The sequence below is a fragment of the Erinaceus europaeus genome, chromosome X (genome assembly GCF_950295315.1).
Source record: "Erinaceus europaeus chromosome X, mEriEur2.1, whole genome shotgun sequence".
NCBI classification, from domain to species: Eukaryota; Metazoa; Chordata; class Mammalia; order Eulipotyphla; family Erinaceidae; genus Erinaceus; species Erinaceus europaeus.
This window is the reverse complement of record NC_080185.1, coordinates 112,249,901-112,274,826: the sequence shown is the minus strand read 5'-3', so window position 1 is coordinate 112,274,826 and position 24,926 is coordinate 112,249,901. Positions and strand designations below refer to the sequence as shown.

General features: G+C 43.8%; 1 protein-coding gene across 5 annotated transcripts in view; it reads right to left on the bottom strand.

Annotated features, from left to right (window-relative positions):
* Positions 1 to 7,459: 7,459 nt before the first annotated feature.
* PCYT1B (phosphate cytidylyltransferase 1B, choline) overlaps positions 7,460 to 24,926 on the bottom strand; it is a 140,718-nt gene continuing 123,251 nt past the window's right edge. For 3 of the 5 annotated variants that reach the window (XM_007534283.3, XM_016193033.2, XM_060182811.1), the window contains one exon: positions 7,460 to 10,841. In XM_007534283.3, coding sequence (XP_007534345.1) covers positions 10,629 to 10,841 — 213 coding nt within the window. In that variant the 3' untranslated portion in view covers positions 7,460 to 10,628. Of the gene's footprint in view, positions 10,842 to 10,875; positions 11,084 to 19,329; positions 19,860 to 24,926 lie in introns of those variants that run through there. The other 2 variants (XM_060182814.1, XM_060182812.1) reach the window with 2 other exon arrangements.

Below are 24,926 nucleotides of genomic sequence, written 5' to 3'. Positions count from 1 at the left end.
TGAAGATCACTATCCACCACTGGCCCCCATGGTGTGAGATGTCCTTTCTCCTTGGTCACCTGCACACTTACAGTGTGGCTAGTTGAATTGAGGAAGGAAGTGAGAATGTATTTCCTATTCATTTAAAATCCAAATAGCCGCATGTGGCTCATGGCTACTATCTTGGACTGGTAATGTCTCTGCTACTATTACGAGTGGTTGAAACTTTAAATTCACACTGCCTAGGCCAGGTGGTGGCACATCTGGTTAAGCACACATGTTATAATGTGCAAGGGCCCAGGTTTGAGCCCCAGTCCCTCCCTGCTTTGCGAGTGGTGAAGCTGTGTTGCAGGTGTCTATCTCTCACCCTCTCTGTCACCCCTTTCCCTCTTGATTTCTGGCTGTCTCTATCCAATGAATAAAGATAATAAAAAAATTAAAAGAAAAAGAAATATTAAATTCACACTGCTCACCCATTTTTCACCAGCTGCCTAGCTGGGTGCGTACCAGCACTTTGCCATTGTTATGTGTTGGTCTTCAAAATAAATCCTTTGCCTTCTGGGGTTGATAACACTTCCAACATGATAGGCTCTCTTTCAATAAGAAAATAATAGAGACCTTTTTCCTGTCACAGCTGCACGGCAGAGCAGTTTTCAGTTCTCAGTGACAAATCATTAATTGTCAATGTCTTTGACTTCTGTTATTCTCAGAAGTTTACTGTTCCCTGAGTTGAAGCACTATCGTCCAGAGGGTCTCACACTGGCCTTGCTAGAATCTCCCAGTCCTGGGCCCTGCTTCAGATCCATGCCATCAGATGCTTTCTGCAAAGTACTTTTGGGAGTTCCTTAGGAGATTGTAATGTGTGACAGGGTTGAAAAATCACTGATGGGGAGTCGGGCGGGCTAAGCGCACGCACGTGGCGCAAAGCGCAAGGACAAAGCGCAAGGACCGGTGGAAGGATCTCAGCTTCCCACCTGCAGGGGATTCGCTTCACAGGTGGTGAAGCAGGTCTGCAGGTGTCTCTCTTTCTCTCCCCCTCTCTGCCCCATCTCTCTCCATTTCTCTTTGTCCTATCCAACAACAACGACATCAGTAACAACAACAATAATAACTACAACAATAAAACAAGGGCAACAAAAGGGAAAATAAATAGTTTTTAAAAAAATAAAAAAAGAAAATCACTGATGAAGGGCAGGTTATAGACAAATCTTGCAGAATAACTGGCAGGTCAGCAGCAGCAATTCCTGTCTAGCTGGCATGGAGCTGGCCTGGGTCCTTGCAACTTTATTTCTGTTGTTTTTAATTTTTATTTCACTTATTTCTAATAGAGACAGAGAAGGGGGAGCCAGGTAGAAAGACACCTGCAGAACTGCGTCACCATTCATGAAGTTTCCTCCTTGCAGGTAGAGACCATGGACTTGAACCTTATGCATCGTAACATGCGCGCTCTATCAGGGGCACTGCTGCCCAGCGCCATTTGTATTATGTTTTAAGAAGCAATCGGAAATTAAAATATAGAAGAGCCTTGTCAATTTGGGTTTGGGGCAATTAAGCAGCCTTTCTGTTTCTTTCTGTGCAATAAACTGTACACTAAGCTAATGATACTCTTATTGTTCTCTGGCATTCTTGTCCAAACAGAATTTGCCAGTCCTCAAACAAAATAAACACATTAATGATTTCAACAACAGTGATAGGTGCAGTTCCTTAGTAACAGCTTAATATAATAGTGTAATTATTTCTAAACTTAGAGGTAATTATTATCACCTTAGCACAATAATTGGAGCAGAGCTTCCTATATGAAAACTGCTCTTCTTGGGTTTCAGCTGGTAATACTAGGTTGTTGGAAAAGTCATGACACATTTTTACATTAAAAAACAGAAAAATGGAGGGCAGGGGTAGATAGCATAATGGTTATGCCAACAGACTCTCATGCCTGAGGCTCTGTCAAGTCCCAGGTTCAATCCTTCACACAACCATAAGCCAGAGCTGAGCAGTGCTCTGGTTAAAATAATAATAATAAAGAAAACAAACACAAAATGGTTGGAGATACAGCATAATGTTTTTGCAAATGACCTTCATGCCTCAGGCTCAGAGGTCCCAGGTTCAATTCCCAGCACAATATAAGCCAGAACTGAGCAATGCTCTAGTCTCTCTTTCATTGAAATATATAATTTGCCTCCAGGGTTATCGTTGGGGCTTGGTGCCTGCACTATGAATCCACTGCTCCTCATGGCCATTTTTTCTTCCCGTTTTATTGGATAGGACAGAGAGAAATTGAGAGAGGAGAGGGAGATCAAGAGGGGGAGAGAAAGATAGATACCTATAGACCTGCTTCACTGCTTGTGAAGAGACCCCCCCCTTCCTGCAGGCGAGGAGCTGGGGGCTTGAACCAGGATCCTTGCGTTGGTCCTTGAGCTTCGTACTATGTGCTCTTAACCCAGTGTGCCACTGCCAGACCCCCTGAAATAATTTTTTTTAAAAAGATATGACTTTTCTAACAACCCAATAAGTTTATTAGGGAAAATAAATCCCATTATCAGGTAAGAGAAACCTGATAGTCACCTTGCAATAAAAGCACTAGGCAAGATCTAGAATGACCATTTAGTCCATAAAACAACTCTTCTTGATGGAGTTTGAGCCATTCCATGGCGGCACCTGTTAAGGTCATCAAGGAAAATGTGTGTTGATGTCTCTGGCCTAAGAGGTGGCATTGTCAGTCTCCTCCATTCAGTATTCTCAGAGTGGGTCCTGGGGCTAGGAAGATAGCATAATGGTTATGCAAAGGACTTTCATGCATGAGGCTCTGAAGTCCAGGTTCAATCCCCAGCTCTCCAAGGCCACCATAAGCCAGAGCCAATCAGTGCTCTGGTTTCTATATATTTATCTCATTAAAAATAAAATATTTTTTGCATTAAATTAAGTAACCTTTTCTATTTTTTAATTTATTTTTTAAGAAAGGAAAAATTAACAAAACCATAGGGTAGGAGGGGTACAACTCCACACAATTCCCACCACCCAATCTCCATATCCCATCCCCTCCCCTGGTAGTTTTCCCATTCTCTATCCCTCTGGGAGCATGGACACAGGGTTGTTGTGGGTTGCAGAAGGTGGAAGGTCTGGCTTCTGTAATTGCTTCCCCGCTGAACATGGATGTTGACTGGTCGATCCATACTCCCAGTCTGTCTCTCTCTTTCCCTATATTTTTAAAAGAGCTGGCAAAATATCCCACTTGGATAGTGTGCTGCTTTGCCATGTACAGGACCCAGGTTCAAGCCCAGCTCCCAACACATTGAAGGAAGCGTTGGTGCTGTGGTCTTTTTCACAGTCTTTCTGTCTCTCTGCCTTCTCTGTCTATCAAGAGTTAAGGATTGAATATTTCTTCTGATAGACCAGTCAGCATGTCCATTTGGGTCTGACAGACCCATTAGACATATTCTATGATGTTCTTTTGGACATCAAGTCTTAAGAAAAACATTTAAGCAGATTCATCACAAGGAGATGTAATAATGTTAAAGAAAAAAAAATGGACCATGAATCTATGTGGATGAGGGTTATTCTTCCTTAACTCAGGACCCAGAAAAAGGTTCAGGAGTTTGTGACTACTGTCATCAGTCACCTTGTGGTAGACAGAATAATGGCCCAACGATGTCTAACATCCTAGTCCCTAGAACCGGGGACTATGCTGTCTTGTATTGCTGATGAACTTTAAATCAGAAAGTTTTCCTATTGTATTGTTATATGGGAAACTGGGGAATGTTATGCATCTACAAACTATTGTACTTACTGTTGAATATAAAACATTAATTCCCCAATAAAAAAATAATTAAAAAAAAGAAAAGTTTTCCTAAATGACAAGGCAGGCCCAGTGTAACCACAAGGGTCCTTAGAAGCAGAGGAGAGAGGCTGTGGCCTGAGAAAGACTGGGATATTGTTGCTTTGTTCTTTTCTCGTTAACTTTTTAAAATTTATTTGAATTATCTTTATTTATTGGATAGAGACAGCCATAAATTGAGAGGGAACCAGGTGATAGGGAGCTAGACACCTACAATACTGCTTCACCACTTACAAAGCTTCCTCCCTGCAGGTGGGGAGTGGGGGCTCGAACCTGTGTCCTTATCCACTGTAACATGTGTGCTCAACCAGGTGCACCTTCGGCAGGCCTCAGTATTGTTGCTTTGAAGATAAAAGGGGGGTCACAAACTAAAGCATTACGGGTGACTTGTAGCAACTGGAAAATGTAAGGAAACAGCTCTCCTTGGAGCCTCCAGATAGGAGTACAGCCTTGCCACCCTCTAACTTTTAGCCCCCCAAATCCATCTTGAATATTTTGGCCTCCGTAATTGTAAATTAACAAACCTGTGTTGTTTTGCTTCACTGTGTTTGTTATGAGAACTAATATCTGTACTTTTTTTTTTTTTTGCCTCCAGGGTTATTACTGGGGCTTGGTGCCTGCAGTATGAATCCACTGCTCCTGGAGGCTATTTTTTCCTTTTTGTTGCCCTTGTTGTTATTGTTGTTGTTATTGCTGCCGTTGTTGTTAGATAGGACAGAAATGGAGAGAGGGGCAGACAGAGAGGGGGAGAGAAAGATAGACACCTGCAGACCTGCTTCACTGCTTGTGAAGCGACTCCCCCCTGCAGGTCGGGAGCTGGGGCTTGAACTGGGTTCCGTAAGCCAGTCCTTGCACTTTGCACCATGTGAGCTTAACCTGCTGCACTACCACCCGGCCCCCCCTAATATCTGTACTTCTTTTATTTAGCAGTAATCCTTGGTCACCAGATGTGCAAACCAAGGGGAGAAGACACAGTGGCCCAGTTGTGTTAGTGTCATTTTATGGTCAGGTTAATAAAGGCAACAGTACCTGTCACATGGACGTGACTACAAGACAAGAAAGACTGGTTATCTCAAGAGGTGTAGTGAGCCAAGTCCTCTCACATGAATGGCAGAAGATGACAGGTTTTCTTTGAACTTGGAAATGTTAGAGTGACAAGGCTATTTGCAAGTATAATAAATTGAAAAAGGTCCCTGTGGAGAGGGTAAAGTATCCCAACTCTTTCAGGTATGGATTTATTAATTATTTTTAAATGGAAGGTTACATATCAAATATTTTAGTTATGTCTAACCCCTCCATCAGAGCTGCTTTTATGAATCGAGTATAGTAACCACGTAGATCAAATACACCCCTTTCCCTACACCCCCTAACTCCAAAGATAATGAGGGAGAAAAAATATAAAGGCAAGGAGAATAAAAGCAGCTTTTAGGAGATAATACAAGTAACTTTACTCTGAACCTTTCAGTGTCCCCACATTTTTAGCTGAGATTCAACAAATATGGCACTTAACCTAGAGTATAATTTGTGACGGTGCAGAAGGGGCTACCAGAAAGATGAATGAGCAGCTGTTAATGCTAGTCTACACGTGCACATACGGCACCGAATATATCGATAGCTATTTATGTACTGAATGATATTCTCAGACTTTACTTGTTAATGCTTTTCTCCTGATGGCTTATGGCTTTTGTTTTTCCCAGAGCACTGCTTAGTTCTGGCTTGTGATGCTGGGAATTGAATCTGCGGCCTTGGAGCCTTAGGCATGAAAAGTCTTTTACATAACCACTATGCTGTCTCCTAAACCTCTTGATGATTTTTTAATTTCATTATTGGATACATATATTTCAGTATTTACAAATTATCATGCTTTGTCTGAAAAGTTTTCTTCAGGGGGCCAGGTGGTGGCGCACCTGGTTGAGTGAACATGCTACAATACACAAGGACCTGGGTTCAAGCCTCTGGCCCCCACCTGCAAGGGGAAGCCCCACAAGTGGTGAAGCAGGTCTGCAGGTGTGTGTCTCTCTCTCCCTCCATCTCTTATCTTCCCACTTCCTCTCGATTTTTGTCTCTATTGAAATAAATCAAATATTTTAAAAAATTGGTGGGGCTCAGTGCGTGAACAATGAATCCATCACTACCAACGGCCATTTTTTCCTTTCTTTGATTTGATAGGAAAGAGAAATTGAGAGGAGAGAGGAATATAGTGAGACAGAGCACCGTTTTACTATTCATGAAGTTCCCCCCATAGGTGGGGATCGAGGACTTGAACCAAGGTCCTTGAACATAGTAACGTGTGCTCCACTGGGTGCACTACCTACTGCCCACCCCCTGAAAAGTATCTTAGTGGGAAACTTTTTACCTAGTAGTTCCTGGAGAAGCCATTTAAGCATTCAACTCTAATAGCCAATGGAAGGCTCCAATATAGAGTGAGTGTATGTGTGTGTGTGTGAGTGAATATTTTTGATAATCTACCTTCTTGTCCTAATTAGTAAAGACTAATTTTCTTTGGGGGCAAATACCAGAATTTGTAGACATGAGTGTGATTATTCCTTAGATCTGTTTTTCCTTGGAGGAATTTCTGCAATATGGAAGTTAAGAGAAAAACTACAACTGCTATTCTAAACATAAATTGTCAAGAATGTATTTTATCTGTGTGGCAAAACAAGTAATATGGCCTCTGAATACCAGCCACTCTGTTTTCAAATTGATTCCCTGGTTGATTACAGACCTGACTTTCTTCTGGCATCTAGGTTAATGTCATTTCAGAGTGCTAAAACTTGAGACTGGCAGTAGCTCACTCACTTGAGCACATGTTATCATGCTCAAGGACCTAAGTTCAAGCCCCCACTCCCCAACTGCTGGGAGGAAGTTTCACAAGTGGTGAAGTAGGTCTGCTGGTGTCTTTCTTTCTCCCTCTCTTCCCTTTCCTTCTCAATCTCTGTCTGTTCTATCAAATAAAAGAATAAAAAAGGAAAAAATGGCTGCCAGGAGCAGTGGGTTGGTTGTGCAGTGTGCAGGCACTGAGCCCCAGTGATAACCCTGGCTTGGGGCGGGGGAAGCGCTAAAACTTGCCAGATGAACTTCATGGAAGCACCCAAATTTAGCAGGTGGAGGGCATAACCTTCAGCTGCTTCCAGCTGATAAAGAGAACATTTTCCTCAAGACATCAACATGGTCCAATTGGCTGATGGCTGCTGTTTGCGTACAGGTGAAAGGCATTCCCTCAGGAGGCACTATAGGGTAGGGGGCAGGGCGCGGCAGACACAGAGCATCTATGGGGGCTGATGCCTGACCTGGCCGTCTGCTTCCAGCTTCCCACCCCGGCCATAGGATGCGGAGGCACCCCCTCTCCAGCTCCCCGTTCAGCAAGAGGTAAGTGCTTTCTTGGAGTCACTGAGTGACAGCACAGGAATTGGGTGGGGGAGCTTAGGACCCAGGCAGGGTGTGTGGAGGGGGCGTCCAGCCTGGACTCCCCATGTGACTGTTCCTCTAGGTGTAGGTTCCTGACATGTGAAGGGGTCAGGTGTGGGTCTGAGTGTGCACAGGCTGGGGTCTGGCAGAGCCAGGACAGCCAGATAGCCCCTTAGCCCCGCCATTGAGCCCAGACACCGGAACACACAGTGGCACTTGGTTTCAGAAACACTCCAGGCAAAGCGTTGGGAATCCCTTTATTTATCAACATGTTGGGCCGCGTTGCTACTGAGCACCAGAGCCAGTGTGTGTACAGAGGATCGTGCTTATCCAGCCGAGCCGAGCCGAGCCGCCTAGGTTTCTATGTACAGTATAGTCTTGAGTATGTCTTCTGTTTTTATGGCTTTGTCCCGGGACACACTGCAGTGACACAAGGAAAGACTGGAGTCTACAGAGTCCCAGTGGTGAGTGCCTGGTGAGCGAGCTTCTGGGCCAGGCTGAGCCCCTCCCTGGGGCACGGCTGGGTATGGAAATGAGTCCTGAAGATTGGGGGGAAGCAAGTAGGCATATATTCCCAATGCTTGACCTTCAGAGGATGGCTTGAGCCATGGGTCCCACCCCACCTGTCCCCTCCCCACAGACAGAGGAACATTGGTTTCTGTGCCTCTGGGGGCCCTCGCCACATAGCTGGCTTTCTGGATGGAGCTGCACAGCATGGCTGGGGTCCCAATTCTCTGCTTAGCTGGTGGAAGGGTAAAATTTTGGTTTTCTGGGAGGATGATGTAGTGGCTAATGGGGGATACTGAGAACCAAGCACTTGAGGGTACCTGTGAGCCTTGGGCCTCTGAAAGGAAACCTGCTCCTTGCAGGGGAGGAAGGGCTGGAGGGAGCTCCCCCATCAGCCCACTGCTACCATTGCCTGCAGCTTCCTTTGCCAGGGCAGAGAATGGTCCTCACACCTTGTCGCTATTTGTCATGTCTGTGTCCCTCTTCAAGCCTGGAGCATACTTTCCACATCTCTCACTGCAGCCTCAGTCCATTCTTGGCCATTACTGGCAACTAGCCCAAATCAGTGAGTAGCCCATCTCCTCCTGGGAGAAACCATGGCCAGGTAGCACCAGAAGGTGGGCTGCACAGTCTCCCCATTCCTTCTCAGTAGCCTGACAGCCTCATGCAGGGTGGGGGTGTTAGGACGTGACATTGGAGACATTAAGATCCCACATGTGGGATGTTTGGGCCTATCCCTGGAGCACCCCAGGCATTGGTCATTTCCCATCACAGGCAGCCATGATGCTACTGAATCTGGTGAGTACCCGCCAGTGTCATGTGTGAGGCTTGCAAGCTTACAATCAGCTTGACACATCAAGCCCACGCTGTTTGCTCCAGAACAGGATTCAGGTGAATGGTGTGTCTGTGCTGGGCCTGGGATGAATGTGTAAAAGATCTCTCCAAGAAAGAGACCCCCCAAAAAGCAAGGGCCTGCAATGGTTGAGTTCAGGTTGTCTGTAACCTTCCCTCTCTTCATCTCTTCTTCACTTGTCCTCACTATCTGCCGTGCCAAGCAGTCTCATCCCTTCATTGCCATGAGTGCCACCCATGTCTAGTCTGCTCTGTCTACACAGCAGAAAAACTCAGTGGGCACAATGGGAGAAAAGGGCTTTGCTCAATGCACAGGGCCATGTTTGCTAAATATTTTTCCACACATAATGTCGCTGCTGGCTCTCTGGCCTGCAGGAGTGCGCGACAGTCCTGGACAAAGTGACCTGAGTACAGAGCTTCAAGCAGCTTTGCCTCATGGTTTTGTTTCCCAACAATTGCACTCATCTCTCAGTGGATGGGGAGGCCACTCCACTCAGCCCTAACACAAGGGAGAGACAGTCCACTTTCCTTCACTGTCTGCCCACTTGTCACCTAAATGGCTGGTTCCCAAGACCTCTAGAAAGGAGTGTTTCAGTCACAAGAGATGCTGGCTTTGCTCAGCCAGGCCCCATCTATGCCTCTGATTTGATTGAGACGGTCGGGCAGTGCCACTTTGGCCTAAGAATGGGGTTCCGCATCATTTCTGCCCACTTACTGCCCACCTGTGATTTGGGGATGTAACCTTCTGTACCTGAGCAGGAATGCTAATTCTACACCACACTTGGCAGACCAGGGAGTACTGACTCCTTGACCACTCAGATGCCAATATCAGAACTTGGGTTCCCCCAGTGCTCTATAAAAAACACCCACAAATTGTATGGAATGTCATGAGAATGATGAATCTCCTGATTGGGACAAGACATTTCTACAGGGACCCAGAATGAGTTTTAGCAAAGTGCCCAAGTCACAAGGGAATCAAGAGACCAGGGATTTTAGCAGGGTAGTAGGGGCAAGAGCAGGGAAGGAAAGATTATAAAATGCCACCGCCATATTTTCATATTGCATGGTATACACCCTGGGTGGCATATTTGGAGCATACACAGGACAGACACGTGCAGGTAGCACCCCGTTGGTACACTATGCTGTTTCGTACATCAAACTTGAGGTCTGTGAAATTGTTAGTGGTCAGAAATGGGAAAAGCCATTCCATAGCATCCTTTAAGGAGAAAGCTTCAGGAGAGATTTACCAAAGCAAAGCGGCTCCCCGTACGTGTGGAGAGAAAAGTTTTTCGCCCGTTTGTTGCATTTCCCACTGATTAAGGTAATTTTGAAACCAGTGAAGTCAAACCAAAGATGGAAAGAAATATAAGCAGGAGTACATTAGGCTTTAAGTGGCATTCTCCACCACCAAACCTGCTCCATGAATAGCAAGTGAAGGTTCATGCGAGATGACCTCTCATATATCTGGCCTAAAGCAAGGCTTTGTCTATGCACCACGTTCCTGGAACTGGAAGAACCGCATATGGTTTCAGTGACTACACTGAGGTTGAGGTTTGTCTTTCATTATTTCCCGCAGCATTTGGCCACCTCCATTGGAAACTTTTATTCTGGCAGAGCTTAAGTGGTGAGAGGGCAACGTGCAGGGCCCTTCTGAGCCAGGAGGAGCAGGCTGGGGGAAAGAGGTGTTGCCATGGGTGGTATGCTCAGTGGGGGTGGGTAGAAGAATGAAAGCAGAAGATGCCCCACTCAATGGGAGTCTCAAGAGGTGCTCTGCCTCTTTCCTTAGCAGAGTTGAAGTAGAGTGCCTTGAGGTGAGGCTAAGAAGATGACAGGTTGTCCAGTAGGAAGCCTCCATGCAGAGCCTATGTCTTGGACTGAGCAGAGACTGAGTGAGACAGCTGATCCCCGAGGCCATCTTCACAGATCATGGGGTCTTCCTGTTCATCTGTGGCTCCTGCCACTATTGCCCTCCAATACCATCTAGGCTCCCAGGTGTCCCACCCTCCCTCCCCCGGCCTGTGTGGTGTGGCTGGTTATTGGCTAGCAGCCTCTACTTCTCATCCTCGTCCCCCTCGCTCATGCTGCTGATGGAGGCTGAGGCTGCTTTGGGCGAGGAGGGAGGGGAAGTTTTGCTCGGGAGCCATGAGAAGGTGGGCGATGGGGAGCGGGAAGGGGACCGGCTCCTTGTGGGGCTGCTCACAGGGCTCTGCTTCGGGGACAAGGCCTGCAGCATCCGGCTACTCCTCTCCTGGAACATCTGCTTCTAGAGAAGAAATGGAGAGAGAAGGCATCTGTTAAGTGAGTCATGTGGTGGCAGCAAAATAAAAAGGAAAGGTTACCTTTTCTGGCATAGACTAGCCTCTTGGGTGTGAGGTGGCATCTGCCTGTGATTTGGATCAGTGACATGAGGCATTTTTCCAGTGGCTGGGCATCTTTATGTCTCCTTTGTAGAAGTGTCTATTCAGGTATTTGCCCCAGTTTTTATTGAGTTGCTTGAAATTGTGCCTTGTGTGACAAAACAGATGAAACTTGAGGTAATATTGAATTACCTAAGTGAATTAAGTGAAAGACAATTCCAGATGTTTTTACTCATGGACCATAAATAACTAAACAAGCAAATTGGATAGATATATTTAGCACCACTAAGTCTTAAGCTCAAATCCTAGTGCTTACCAGAGGGGAACATGGTGAGTCTTACACCATGAAGCTGGGTCTCAGAGTCTATAGTATTGTAAGCTAGTGGTAAGTGTAAACATAAAACAAAGGATCAACCCCCCAAAATAAACAGAAAAAGAAATGCTGCTGCTTCTCAGCATTTTAAAAATTATGATAGAAACAGGGCAAGAGTAGAGGTGTGAGAGAGAGAGAGACCTGTAGCCTGCTTCACTGATCATGATCCCCTGTGGGTGGGAGCTGGGGGCTTGAACCCAGGTTCTCGAGCATGGTAACTTGTGGGCCACCACCAGGACCCTCAGACTTTTTTTTTCTATGTGGGTGGTGATTTTTTTTGACATTTTTTCCTTTATTGGGGGATTAATGTTTTATAGTTGCCGGTAAATACAATAGTTTGTACATGCATAACATTTCTGTTTTCCACATAACAACACAATCCCTACTAGGTCCTCTGTCATCCTTTTCCATACCCTCAGAATCCTTAACTTGTGACCTTTCCCTCCATCTACCAAATGTAACTAAGTGCCTGTGACTTGCCAGGCAAATGGCACTATCCCAGGAATCAGAAGGGCAGCAGGGAATAGAGCCAAAACCAGTCTTCATGGCTGTGAGGAGGAATCCCCCAGTAAGGACAATGGTGTAGGGGTGTCAGAGGGAGCTGTGGTCCAGAGGGAAATAAACAGAGGACAGAAGACTGGGACATGGGTGGGCTGAACATGTAGATTGGGTGCTTGGGGGAGGCTGCATGAGAAGACATTGTGGGAGCAAAGGCCTGAAAAGATGAGGAAGAGGGACCAAGTGAATGGAAAATTGGGGCCAGTGCAGACCAGTGAGAACCCCAAAAAGGGAGCATGCAGTGTGTCTCTCAGGAGGCCACAATAATTGGAGTAGAGTCACCCAAGTGAGCAGGGAAGTGGAAGAGGGGTCTAGGCAGAGGCCATGGGAGGAAATAGAGGGCTGTGTCCTGTAGGGCCTTGGCGGCCATGTGAGAACATCGGCCTTTACTATTCCCTTGGGGAAGACAAACCCTGGGAGAGTTCTACTCCTGTAACATGAGCAAAGGAGTAAATTATTCTGGCTTTTTTTTTTTTTAACCTGGCTGCAGTGTCATCTGGGAAAAGAGGACAGAGAAGCAGGGATAACACTTAGAGTTCTCTGCTTCTTCAGGTGTCTCAATGGGAAAACCGTGGACTTAAAGCAGGAGATACCAGAGTGATACTCTGGGGTCAGTCAGTCTCTCTCTCTCTCTCTCTCTTGAAATAAAATGAATCTTAAAATAATACTAACCCAAGATGGTGATGGCCAAGAGGATGCTGGGAAATGCTTGGAGTCTGGTATAGCTTTCCCATTTATTTTATTCCCTTTTGTTGCCCTTGTTTTTATTGTTGTAGTTATTATTATTTATGTCATCATCATTGGATAGGATAGAGAGAAATGAAGAGAGAAGGGGAAGATGGGGAGAGAAAAACACCTATAGACCTACTTCACTGCTTGTAAAGTGACTCCCCTGCAGGTGGGGAGCCGGGAGCTTGAACCAGGATCCTTAAGCCAGTCCTTGCACTTTGCACAATCTGTGCTTAACCCGCTGTGCTACCGCCTGACTCCCAGCTTTCCCATTTTTTTAATGCTGTGCTGTAAAACGAACCCAGGACTCTGTGTGTGTGTGTGTGTGTGTGTGTGTGTGTGTGTGTGTGTGTGTGTGTGTGTGTATGATATTGTCGAGCAACCTGCCTGACCCTATTTTTGATTCTTATTTATTGAGAGGGAAAGGAGAGAGGGAAAGATGGGCAGAGCACTGCCCCACCATCCATGGAACTCCTGTGTTGCCATTCATGGTGCTCCCATGTGTTCTGGGCCTTATACCCAGAGATGCACACATGATAAGGCACATGTTCTATGCGGTGAGTTAACTTCCGATCCTGCCCGTATTTTCATTAAGGTATAAATTGCTTTGAGTCCATACTTCTCAGGGTGTAGTTTGTGAGTGGTGATAAGTGTCTAGTTGTGTGACCCCCACCACAGTGGAGCTGTAACAAAAAGGCCTTACCCCTACCCCATCTCTGGTAGCAGCTCTGTTTCTGTGCCTGCAATTTGGCTTTTTCCAGAACGTCATCTAAATGGAATCCTGCTGTTTATCGTCTGGCTACATTTGGAAGGTAGCATCAACAAGACATACTGACAGATGGGATGTGGGAGGAAGAGTGACTCGTTTCTGGCTGATGAATGTGGAAAGCTGGTGAGGCCATTTGTTGGTGTGGGGGCTGTGGTGATGGTGGAGGCTTGGGTGATCAGATGGGATTCCAGTTTGGGACCTCAAATGATTGTTGCCGGGTGCTTCCTGAATGGAGCCCTGACTTTCGTTGTCCTTATATTCTGGGGACCTAGTCCTGGTGCTCAGTCCCCTGGTACTACTAGCTGATTGGACTGCCCTTTGCCTGCAGCTTAAACCCTTGCTCACTCCTAAGGAGATTGTGCTTTGAAAATACTTTGGGTATGAACATGGAAGAAACCATAAAGGGAAAGATGGATGTTTGATGCTTAGGAAAAATACAAACTTCTGATGCACAAGCCAGGGTTCAAGCCGCTAATCCCCACCTTATAGGTGGAAAGTTTCACAAGTGGTAAAGCAGTGCTGCAGGTCAGTCAGCCTCTCTCCCTCCCCCTCTCCTGCCTCCAGGGTTATTGTGCCTGCACTATGAATCCACTGCTCCTGGAGGCCTTTTTTTCTTCTTCTTCTTCTTCTTCTTCTTCTTCTTCTTCTTCTTCTTCTTCTTCTTCTTCTTCTTCTTCTTCTTCTTCTTCTTCTTCTTCTTCTCCTCCTTCTCCTCCTCCTTCTCCTCCTCCTTCTCCTCCTCCTTCTCCTCCTCCTTCTCCTCCTCCTTCTCCTCCTCCTTCTCCTCCTCCTTCTCCTCCTCCTTCTCCTCCTCCTTCTCCTCCTCCTTCTCCTCCTCCTTCTCCTCCTCCTTCTCCTCCTCCTTCTCCTCCTCCTTCTCCTCCTCCTTCTCCTCCTCCTTCTCCTCCTCCTTCTCCTCCTCCTTCTCCTCCTCCTCCTCCTCCTCCTCCTCCTCCTCCTCCTCCTCCTCCTCCTCCTCCTCCTCCTCCTCCTCCTCCTCCTCCTTCTCCTCCTTCTCTTCCTCCTCCTCCTCCTTCATTTTATTGGATAGGACAGAGTGAAATTGAGAGGGGAAGGGGAGAGAGAGAGAATGAGAGAGAGAGACCCGCATACCTGCTTCACTGCTTCTGAAGCAACCCCCCCTGCAGGTGGGGAGCTGGGGGCTTGAACTAGAATTCTTGTGCAGGTCCTTGAGATTCATACTATGGGCACTTAACCGGGTGCACCACCACCCGGCCCCCTTTCTCTCCTCTATCCTTTCCTCTCCTCTATCCTTCTTCCCACTCAATTTCTGTCCTCTCAAAGTAAAAAGAAAACTTACAGACCTCAAACCACCATGAAATAAGGTAAAAGGTAAATTTAAAAAGGGAAATTTTTGATAACATACACAAACTATAAATTATGGAGGTTTACCATATAAACAGCTTCTACATTAAAGAGAGTACCCCCCCTTAGAGTTGGCAAGTCATAGATTCATAAATGAACTGTTAAAAATTTTCAGCATTGTTAGATTTAAAAATTTGATGAAGTGAGATTCCTTTTTATTTATCAGATGACTAAAGATTATCTTCCCAATCATAATTTTCCAGTCCTGTTGGCATATCATTGCTATGCAGCATTATATAAGATTAAGACATACGCCATAATGATTTGATCAAATCCATATAACACTCATCATGCTCTATAGATACCAAAAATACCTCTTCCTTCTATGAGAATGCTTAGGCTCCACTCTCAACTTTTATATGCATGAATTAGCCATCAAGTTATACACTACAACCTAGTACTTATCTTGAAAGTTTGTACCATTTGACCATCATCATCCAACTCCTCTACCCACCTCCATCTGTCATCTCTGGTAATCACAAATCAATCACTTTTTATGAGTTTGGTGGTTTTCTTTTTTCTTTTTTTTTTTTTATATATAACAAGGAAACACTGACAAAACCATAGGATTAGAGGGGTACAATTCTACACAGTTCCTACCACCAGAACTCCATGTCCCATCACCTCCACTGATAGCTTTCCTATTCTTTAACCCTCTGGGAGTATGGACCTCTTTTTTTTAAATTTCATATATAAGATCATACAGTATAATTCTTTTAAAAATAATTTATAATTGGATAGAGACAGAGAAATTGAGAGTAGAGGGGGAGATAGGGAGACAGAGAGACACCTACAGCCCTGCTTTATCACTTGTGAAGCTTTCTCCCTGAAAGTGGGGACCAGGGGCTTGAACCTGGGTCCTTGTACACTGTAATGTGAGCACTTAACCGTGTGTGTAACTGCCTGGCCCCCTATAGTTAATTATTTTAAGATAAGGTTTGATTTAAAAAAAAAAAAAAAAGGTAGGGGGGACACAAAGGAGAACTTGGACTGGGTCTGGTGCATCGCATCAATGTTAAGGACTCTGGTGGGGTGAGGCAGGGTCTTCAGGTCCTGGTGCATGAAGGAGGAGGACAACGACCTGGGCTGGGGGTGAGTGTTTTCAGAAAGCTGAGACATTTTACAGATGTATTTGCTGTATTTCCACTTCTATTGCAACTGTACTTACTGTAAAGCATTAATCTCCTGATAAATTTTTTCCCAACCTCAATATTTCATTGAGGAAACAGTGCTCTTGTTTTCCCAGAGATATCTTTGCATATTTCTCCAAGATGGAAAGCACACTTCACCCTCTACCAAACTAGCATCCCTGTCCGCCACCACACACTAGACACCTAGATCCCCACCCCCAGGCCCCTGAGTCTCTGGGTCTGCTGCAGTGTGTGTGCGCGCATGTCTCACAGCTTCTTTAACCCCTCATGTTGGGCATGGGTTATTTCCTAATTTTGGCTATTAAAGATACCTCTGGGGGCCAGGTGGTGGCACACATGGTTAAGTGCACACATTACGGTGCACATGGACCCAGATTCAAGCCTTTGGCCCCTACCAGAAAGGGGAAGGCTTCACAGGTGGTAAAACAGTGCTGCAGATGTCTCTCTGTCTCTCTCTGTCTCTGTCTCTCTCTCTCTCCCCTTTCCCTCTCAATTACTGTCTCCATCCAATAATAAAGTATTTTAGACATGCATAGATAGTTATGTTCTTTGGCTAGGCACCTAGGGAAGAAGTTGCCAGATCATAAGGTAGGTTCATTTTTAGTAGTTTGATGGATCTCCATATTATTTTCCTCAGGTACTAGACCAACTGATGTACATTCCCACCAATAGTGTAAAAGGGTTCCTTTCTCTCCCCACCCTCTCCAGCACTTGTTTTTGCCCTTTTAAAAAAAAATATATATATATATATTCTTTTTTGTTGCCCTTGCTATTTTATCATTGTTGTGGTTATTATTGTCGTTGTTGTTGGACAGGACAGAGAAAAATGGAGAAAGGAGGGGAAGACAGAGAGAGGGAGAGAAAGACACCTGCAGACCTGCTTCACCGCCTGTGAAGCGACCACCCTACAGGTGGGGATTTTTGCTCTTTTTGATGTAGGCCATTCTCACAGGAATGAATTGGTATCACATGGTTGTCTTTATCTAACTTTTTCTGATAGTTAGTGACCATAAGCATTCTTTCATATGCTTATAGTCATCGGGATATCTTCTTTGGTAATATTTATATCTTCTCCCCAATTTTAAACAGGGTTGCTTTTGTGTGGCTGCGTTTCACTGGTCCTTCATATATTTTGATTATTAGCCCTTTGTCTGCTGTATGATATGGGAAGACCTCCCATTCAGTAGGGTCTTTTTGTTTTGGTGATGGTTCCTTTTTGCAGTACAGAATCTTTAAGTTTGATGTACTCTCATTACTTTGTTTTTGCTTTTGTTTTCATTGCTGCTGGGCTTGAGTCTCTATAGAAGTTTCAGGAGCTGACATCATGTACTGTGCTGCTGATGTTTTCTTCTATGTATTTGATGGTTTCCTGTGTAGCATCTAAGTGTTTGATCCATTTTGAATTTACCAGAGCACTGCTCAGCTCTGGCTTATAGTGATGCTGGAGGCTGAACCTGGGACCTCCAGTGCCTCAGGCATGAGGGTCTAATGTGCTGTCTTCCTTGCCAAGATTCATTTTATGAGACCAACCAGAGCACTACTCATCTCTGGCACATGCAGTGTCAGGGATTGGACATGGGACTCCAGACTTGCAAGTCCTATGATCTGCTGAGCTATCTCCCTGCCCCCTACATGTACTTTTTTAAATTTTATTTTATAGGACAGAGAAATTAAGAGGAGGGGGAGATAGAGATAGAGAAATAGAGAGAGAGAGAGATCTTCAGCACTGCTTCAACACTTAGGAAGCTTCACCTTAGTAGGGACCAAAGAGATTGAACCCAGGTCCTTGCAGATGGTAATGCATGTTCTCAACTGCATAGGCCACCACCCTGCCCCTACATCTATTTGCTCACAATAGTGTTAATAATATTTGAGAGTGTACCACTGGTCCAGTTTTATTGTTTTGCATGTGAATATCCAATTGTCCCAGCAGTTTGTTGAGGAGACTGTCTTTTCTTTATTGAATATTGCCAGTTCCTCTTGTCAAATATTAGTTAACTATATATGCATGGGCTATCTATAATTTCTTGACTCTCACTTGTTCCACTGATTGAGTTTTTTTTTTTTTTTTTATGCTTAGCATCACACTGTGAAGCCTTTTCCTACTTGGTTCTTTTCAGGATTGTTTGGGTATTGAGGGTCATTTATAGTTTCATATACACTTAAAGATTTCTTGGCTTCTGTGAGAAATGTGTTATAATTTTGATAGATTGCATTGAATCTATAGATGGCTTTGGGTAGTATGGAAAATTTTATTTATTTATTGTATTTAGTTTTTATTTGTAAAAAGGAAACACTGACAAAACCATAGGATAAGAGGGGTACAACTCCACACAATTCCCACCACCAGATCTCTGTATCCCATCCCCTCACCTGATAGCTTTCCTATTCTTTAACCCTCTGGGAGTATGGACCCAAGGTCATTGTGGGATGCAGAAGGTGGAAGGTCTGGCTTCTGTAATTGCTTCCCTGCTGAACATGGGCATTGACAGGTTGATAGTATGGAAATTTTTAACAATTCTTCCATTTCATGAACACTAATCACCTTCCCATTATATTATGTCTTTAATTTCTTTCATTAATGTCTTAAATTTTCAGTGTGGAGATCTTTCAACTTCTTGGTTAAACTTATCCCTAAGTATTTTATTATTTGTAATAACATTGGAAATGAGCTATTTCTTTTTCAGATTATTCATTTTGAGCTTATAGAAATGCTGGTTTTTTTATATTAATTTTGTATTCTTCACGTTCCTTAAAATACTGCAACACTAAAAAATTGGGAGGGGGGTGTTCAGGAGCTAGCATAATGACTATGCAAAAAGATATTCACACCTGAGGCTCTATGGTCCCCGTCAAGGCTTTCAGTCTGCTCAGCTCTGGCAGATGCTGTGCCAAGGATTGATTCTGAGGCCACAAATCCTGTGTTCTACCACTGAACTGTCTCCCCAGCCTGAATGGTGTGCTAGCAATTTTACTGGGAACCTGTTTTCACTAGTGATATTGATTGACCTGTGGCATCTTTGTTGATAGTATCTCCTTATGGCTTTGGCATCAGCATAACACTGGTCTTGTGAAGTGAGTTTAGACTGTCCCCTCTTAATTTGGGGGATGAATTTGTTTCAAAGGATCAGAATTAATTCTTCAAATGTTTGGTAGAATTCACTATCTGGTCCTGGGTTATTATTTTGGGAGATTATTACTGTTCCAATACCTACTAGTAATAGGATTACTCATATTGTCTTTCTTTTTTAAAATTTTTTATGGGGGGGTAATGGTTTATAGTTGACAGTAAAATACAGTAGTTTGTATGTACATGCATAACATTTCTCAGTTTTCCACATAACAATTGAACCCCCAGTAGGTCCTCCTCTGCCATTGTGTTCCAGGATCTGAGCCTTCCCCCCCCCTACCGAAATTCTTTTATGTAATACACCAACTTATTTCTTTCTTATTCAGTCTTAGTAGGGTGTGTGTTTCTAAGAATTTTCCCATTTTTTCTAGGGTATTCAGTTTTGGGGGTGGCTAATTTGTCACAGGAGCCTCTCAGGAATCTTTGTACACCTGTGGTATTAATTGTAATGGCTCCTGTTTCATCTGTGATTTTGTTGACTTTAATCCTCTTTTTTTAGACTAAAAGTTTCAGTGTTTATCTTTTCAAAGAATCAGCATGTAGTTACTCTATTGTTTGCCTGTTTTCTATTTCCTATGTTTCTGCTCTAACCTTTATATCCTCCTCCTAACTTGGGGCTCAGTGTGTTCTTTAGCTTCTTCAAATACATGGGGGTCAGGTGGTGGCGCACCTGGTTAAGTGTGCACACTAGTTTCTTCAAATACAGAGTTCGACTCTTTGTTTGAGGATATTCTTGTTTACTACTGCAGGTGCCTCCTTATTGCTACTAATGAGGTTTTTACAATTGCTTTGGCAGCATCCCATAACTTTGGGATTGCTGTGATGACCCTGGTGGGAAAAAAGAAGTTCTGTATGTTAGATTCATCGGTTCTAGAGTATTATTCAAATTTGCTTTTTCCTTGTTGATTTCTTTAATGTATGGACTATCTAGCATTGTTGAGAGTGGAATATTAAAGTCCCCAATATTAGTGTACTATTTCTTTTTACCTCTTAGCTTTTGTTTCATATACTTGGGTGCTGTGACATTGGGTGGATACATGTTTAAAATTGTTTTATCTTCTTAATGAACAAACAAGTTTATCTCATCACATAATAAACACATTGTCTATTTTACCATTTTTTAATCATTTTATTGGCAGATTAATGGTTTACAGTACAGTTGTTGACACATGTGTGCAATTTCTCCTCTCCCCATAATAGGTGTCTGCAAAACACTCTCACCCCCAACTTAGGTCATTTTCCACCGTCATGCTCTGGGACCCCAAAGCCCTCCCCCAATCTTCTCCCTGCCCACCTTCCCCAGAGTCCTGTGCTTTGGTGTAATACCTAGTAGTGTATACACATTATAATGCATGAAGACCTAAGTTCAAGTCCTCAGTCCCCACCTGCAGGGGGAAGGTTTATGAGCAGTGAAGCAGTGCTGTAGATACCTATTTATCTCCCCCTTCCCTCTCGATTTCTCTCTATCCAAAATAAATTTTTATTTATTGGTTTGTTTATTTGTATCCAGGGATATTGCTGGGTCTTGGTGCCTGCACTACGAATTCACTGCTCCTGGAGGCCATTTTTTCCCATTTTGTTGTCCTTGTCCTTGCCCTTGTCGTTGTCATTATTGCTATTGTGGATAGGACAGAGAGAAACGGAGAGAGGAGGGGAAGACGGGGAGAGAAAGACAGACACCTGCAGACCTGCTTCACTGCCTGTGAAGCGACGCCCCTGCAGGTGGGGGTTGGAGGCTCGAACCAGGATTCTTACACCAGCCCTTGTGCTTTGTGCCACGTGTGGTTAACCCGCTGTGCTACCGCCTGACCCCCCCAAATAAATTTTTTTTAAGTTCCTTTCATAGGGGACTCCTTGATTATTGTCAGTTACTCAGATGAATGTCAGGTATTAGTATATATGGAAGATCTGGAAATGGGATTACCTTAGAAAACTAACAAAATACATCAAACCCAGTCCAAGTTTTTTTTTTTTGTGCTTTTCTTCCTGTTCCAGTTTGTTCTGCCTATTGTACCATCTTAATGGACAGTCCACAGTGTGCTGCTTTGCCATGTGCATGATCCAGCTTTGGGCCCATCCCCAACAGTATTGAAGAAAGCTAATGTGCTTTCTCTCTCACTCTTCCTGCCTCTGTGTTTCTATTTTAAAAAGTCAATTTATTGGGGCTGGGCAGTAGCGCAGGGACCAGCATAAAGATCCCAGTTCAAACCCCCAGCTTCCTGCCTGCAGGGGGGTCGCTTCGCAGGCAGTGAAGCAGGTCTGCAGGTATCTATCTTTCACTCCTCCTCTATCTTCCCCTCCTCTCTTGATTTCTCTCTGTCCTATCCAAAAAAGGTCAATTTATCTAATATATGTATGGCCATTTGTGTGCATATATACATGTGTGCGCGCGCGCACACACACACACACACACACACATATACAAATATATAATGTTTGAAAAATATTTGTCCAGCCTATCACCCTATGTGCGAAAGCACAGGATTTGCATGCCTGAGGTCTCAGAGGTCCTAAGTTCAATCCTAACACCACTAGAGCCAGACTGGCGTGTGTGTGTGTGTGTGTGTGTGTGTGTGTGTGTGTGTGTGTGTGTGTGTATGGTAAAAATTAGTAGACTTAAAAAAAAAACTAAAAGTGAGTCTCCTCACTTTTTAGTAGGAAGTATATCATTGTATCTTCCTGTTCAGCCATTATATATATATATATTGGGGGTGGTACCAGAGATCAAAACAGGGTCCCACATATGTAATGTATACACACAACCACTGAGCTACATTCCTAATCAATTTTGTTTTTAATCAGGGAATTTAATCTATTTACATTTAAATGATTAGATAAACACACTACTGCCATTTTGTTAATCACTTTCTGGCTTTTTTAAAAATTGTAGTTTTATTTTATTGGGGGCAATGACTTACAGTACTGTTGTTGATATGAGTACAACTTTTCATCTCCGTATGATAGCTGTCTGCAAAACAAACACAATTTCAATTTCCTATTTTTGCCACCAGGGTTATCACTGCCCACATGACTCCACCATTGCTGGTGGTCATTTTTCCTTTTTCTTTCCTTTGTTTTTTGATAGAGGGTGAGAGATTAAGAAGGGGAGGGAGAGAAGAGAGACACCTGAAGCACAGCTTATGAAGCTTCCCCACTTCAAAAGATGGGGACCAGGGGCTTGAACCTGAATACTTGTGCATGGTAAGGTATGTGCTCCACTAGGTGAGCCCTCACCAGGGTCCCCTACCTGTTTTATATTCACAAGCTGTGAAGCAAGTACTGCAGGTGTCTCTGTCCCTCCCCTTCCCCTCTCAATTTCTCTCCTATCAAATGAAGAAAGAAAAAAAAAAGGAAGGAAAGGAGAAACAAAAGGCTGCCAGGAGTGGTAGATTTGTTGTGCAGACACAGAGCCCTAGTGATAACCCTTGTGGCAATAAAAAAAAATTAGTTAATTCAATATGAAAAAACAGCCTCAGCCTTTGCTCAGTTGAGAACGTTTGATTCTCACCTTCATTTCTAAAGGACAGTGTCGCTGGACACAGTCATGTGATACTGAGTCTGTGTAGGGTGTACAACATAATTTGATACATTTACACATTGCAGTTGCTGTTGTAGTGACGTAGCAGCTCTATCATGTAGTTAGCTAAAGTATTATTGTCTCTGCATATTAGAACCCCATGGTGGACTCACTATTTGTTGCAAGTTGGTATGCTTAATAGCATCAGTATTATCCTTCCCACGCCCTGGTCAGCATCATTCTACTATATAAGCTAGAATTTTTCTAGATTCTACACATAGATAATATCATACATATTAGTCCTTTTTTGGTCTGTCTCACTTAACATAATGTGTTCATAGTCCATCTATGTTACAAGTAGGCCATCCTACTTCCTCATGGCTTAATGATATTCTAGTGTGTATCTCATTATCTCACACTTTTCAAATCGTTTATAGATGCACATTTGGGTTACTTCCATATGTTGGCTTTTGTGAATAATGCTGCAGTGAATGTAGGAATGTGTACATCTCAATGAAATCCAGTTTTCATTTCCATTAGGTATATAGCCAGAAATTAAATTGGATTGTAAGATAGATCTAGTTTTACATTAATTTTTTTATTGGTGATTTAGTAATGGTTTCCAAGAGGATATGATTACAGGGCTATAGATACACACTGCAGACACTGCCAAGTCTCTGTGCCCCTCCCATAATAACTATAGTTGCCACAAAAAATGTTTTGTTCTTGTTCTTTGCCACCAGGGTTATTGCTTGGTTTGTTGCCTGCATGACAAATCCACTGCTCCTGGTGGCAATTTTTCCCCATTTTTTAAATGATAGGGGAGAGAGAGAGGGGGGAGAGAGAGAGAGAGAGAGAGAGAGAGAGAGAGAGAGAGAGAGAGAGAGAGAGCGCTGCAGGCCTGCTTCACTGCTTGTGAAACTTCCCCCCTACAGGTGGCAGTGGGGGCTTGAACTCAGGTCCTTGCACCTGTAATGTGGGTGTTCCTCAGTGTGGTATAATTTGCAGTTTTCTAATAAGTGGAACATTTTTCATATGTCTGTGGGCTATGTGCATGCCTTTAGAAAACTGCCTATTCAGAAAAATATAAGTCTGGGCCAGGCAGTGGCACACCTGGTTAAGTGCACATAGTACCATGTGCAAGAACCTGTGTTTGAACCCCCCCCTCCACCTGCAGCAGGGATGTTTCCTAAGTGGTGAAGGAGGTCTGCAGACATCTGTTCTCTTTTTCTCTTCATCTCCCCTTCCCTCTCAATTTCTCTGTATATATAAAGTCATGTGATCAGCAAATTGGGACAATTTTACTTTTCTAGTTTGGATGCCTTTCATTTGTCTTGTCTAAGTCCTTTACTGTTGTCTTGAATAGGAGTGGTGAAAGTAGGCATTTTTGTCTTATTCCTAATCTTAGAGGACTAAGTTTATTTATTTTTCCTCCTCTGAGTGTAGTTAGGTCTAGTTTTGTCATAATATTGCCTTTATTATGTCATGGCATGTTCTGTCCATTCCCAGTCTGTTAAGGGATATTTTTAACCATTAAAAGATGTATTTTGCCAATTTTTTTTCATCTATTGTATAACGTGTGATTTTTCTTGCATTTTATTGATGTATGTTCACTTAATGTTGTGCACATGTTGAAACATTCTTGCATCCCAGAGATACAACCCGCATGGGGTCTATGTAGTCTGTTTAGTGTGTTCTTGAATTGAGTTGCTAGTATTGAAACATTTTTTATTTGTATCCATCAGAGCTATTGGTTTAGTTTTCTGTGCTATTGTCACCTAGTCTTGGTATCAAGGTAATAATTGGTCTCCACTGAGCCACCTCCAGGCGAGTAGGTAGTGTTGGTCTCAGTGAACCTGTTAGAAGTGTTTGTTCCTTTCTTGACAATTTGCAACAGTTTGAGGAGCACTCATAAAATATTCTTGAAATGTTTGGTTAAAATTCACAGGTGAGGGTGTCTGGTCCCAGGGCTTGTCGAGTCAGTGACTTTACTAGTTACTGGTTTGTTCAAGTTTTCTATTTCTTCATGATTCAATCTTGATAGCCTGTGTTTCTAGAAATGTATCCATTGCTGTTGGTTTGCTGAGATCACTGCACACTGCTGGTTATTGGTGGTACCAAGATTGAAACTGGGACTTCTTTTTTTTTTTTTTTTTGCCTCCAAGGGCTCGGTGCCTGGACTACAAATCCACTGCTCCTGGCCATTTTTTCCTGCTTTGTTGGCTTGCTTTTACCCTTGTTGTTGTCATTGCTGCTGCTGCTGTTGTTGGATAGGACAGAGAGAAATAAAGAGAGGAGGAGAGACAGAGGGGGAGAGAAAGATAGACACCTGCAGACCTGCTTCACTGCCTGTGAAGCGAGCTCCCTGCAGGTGGGGA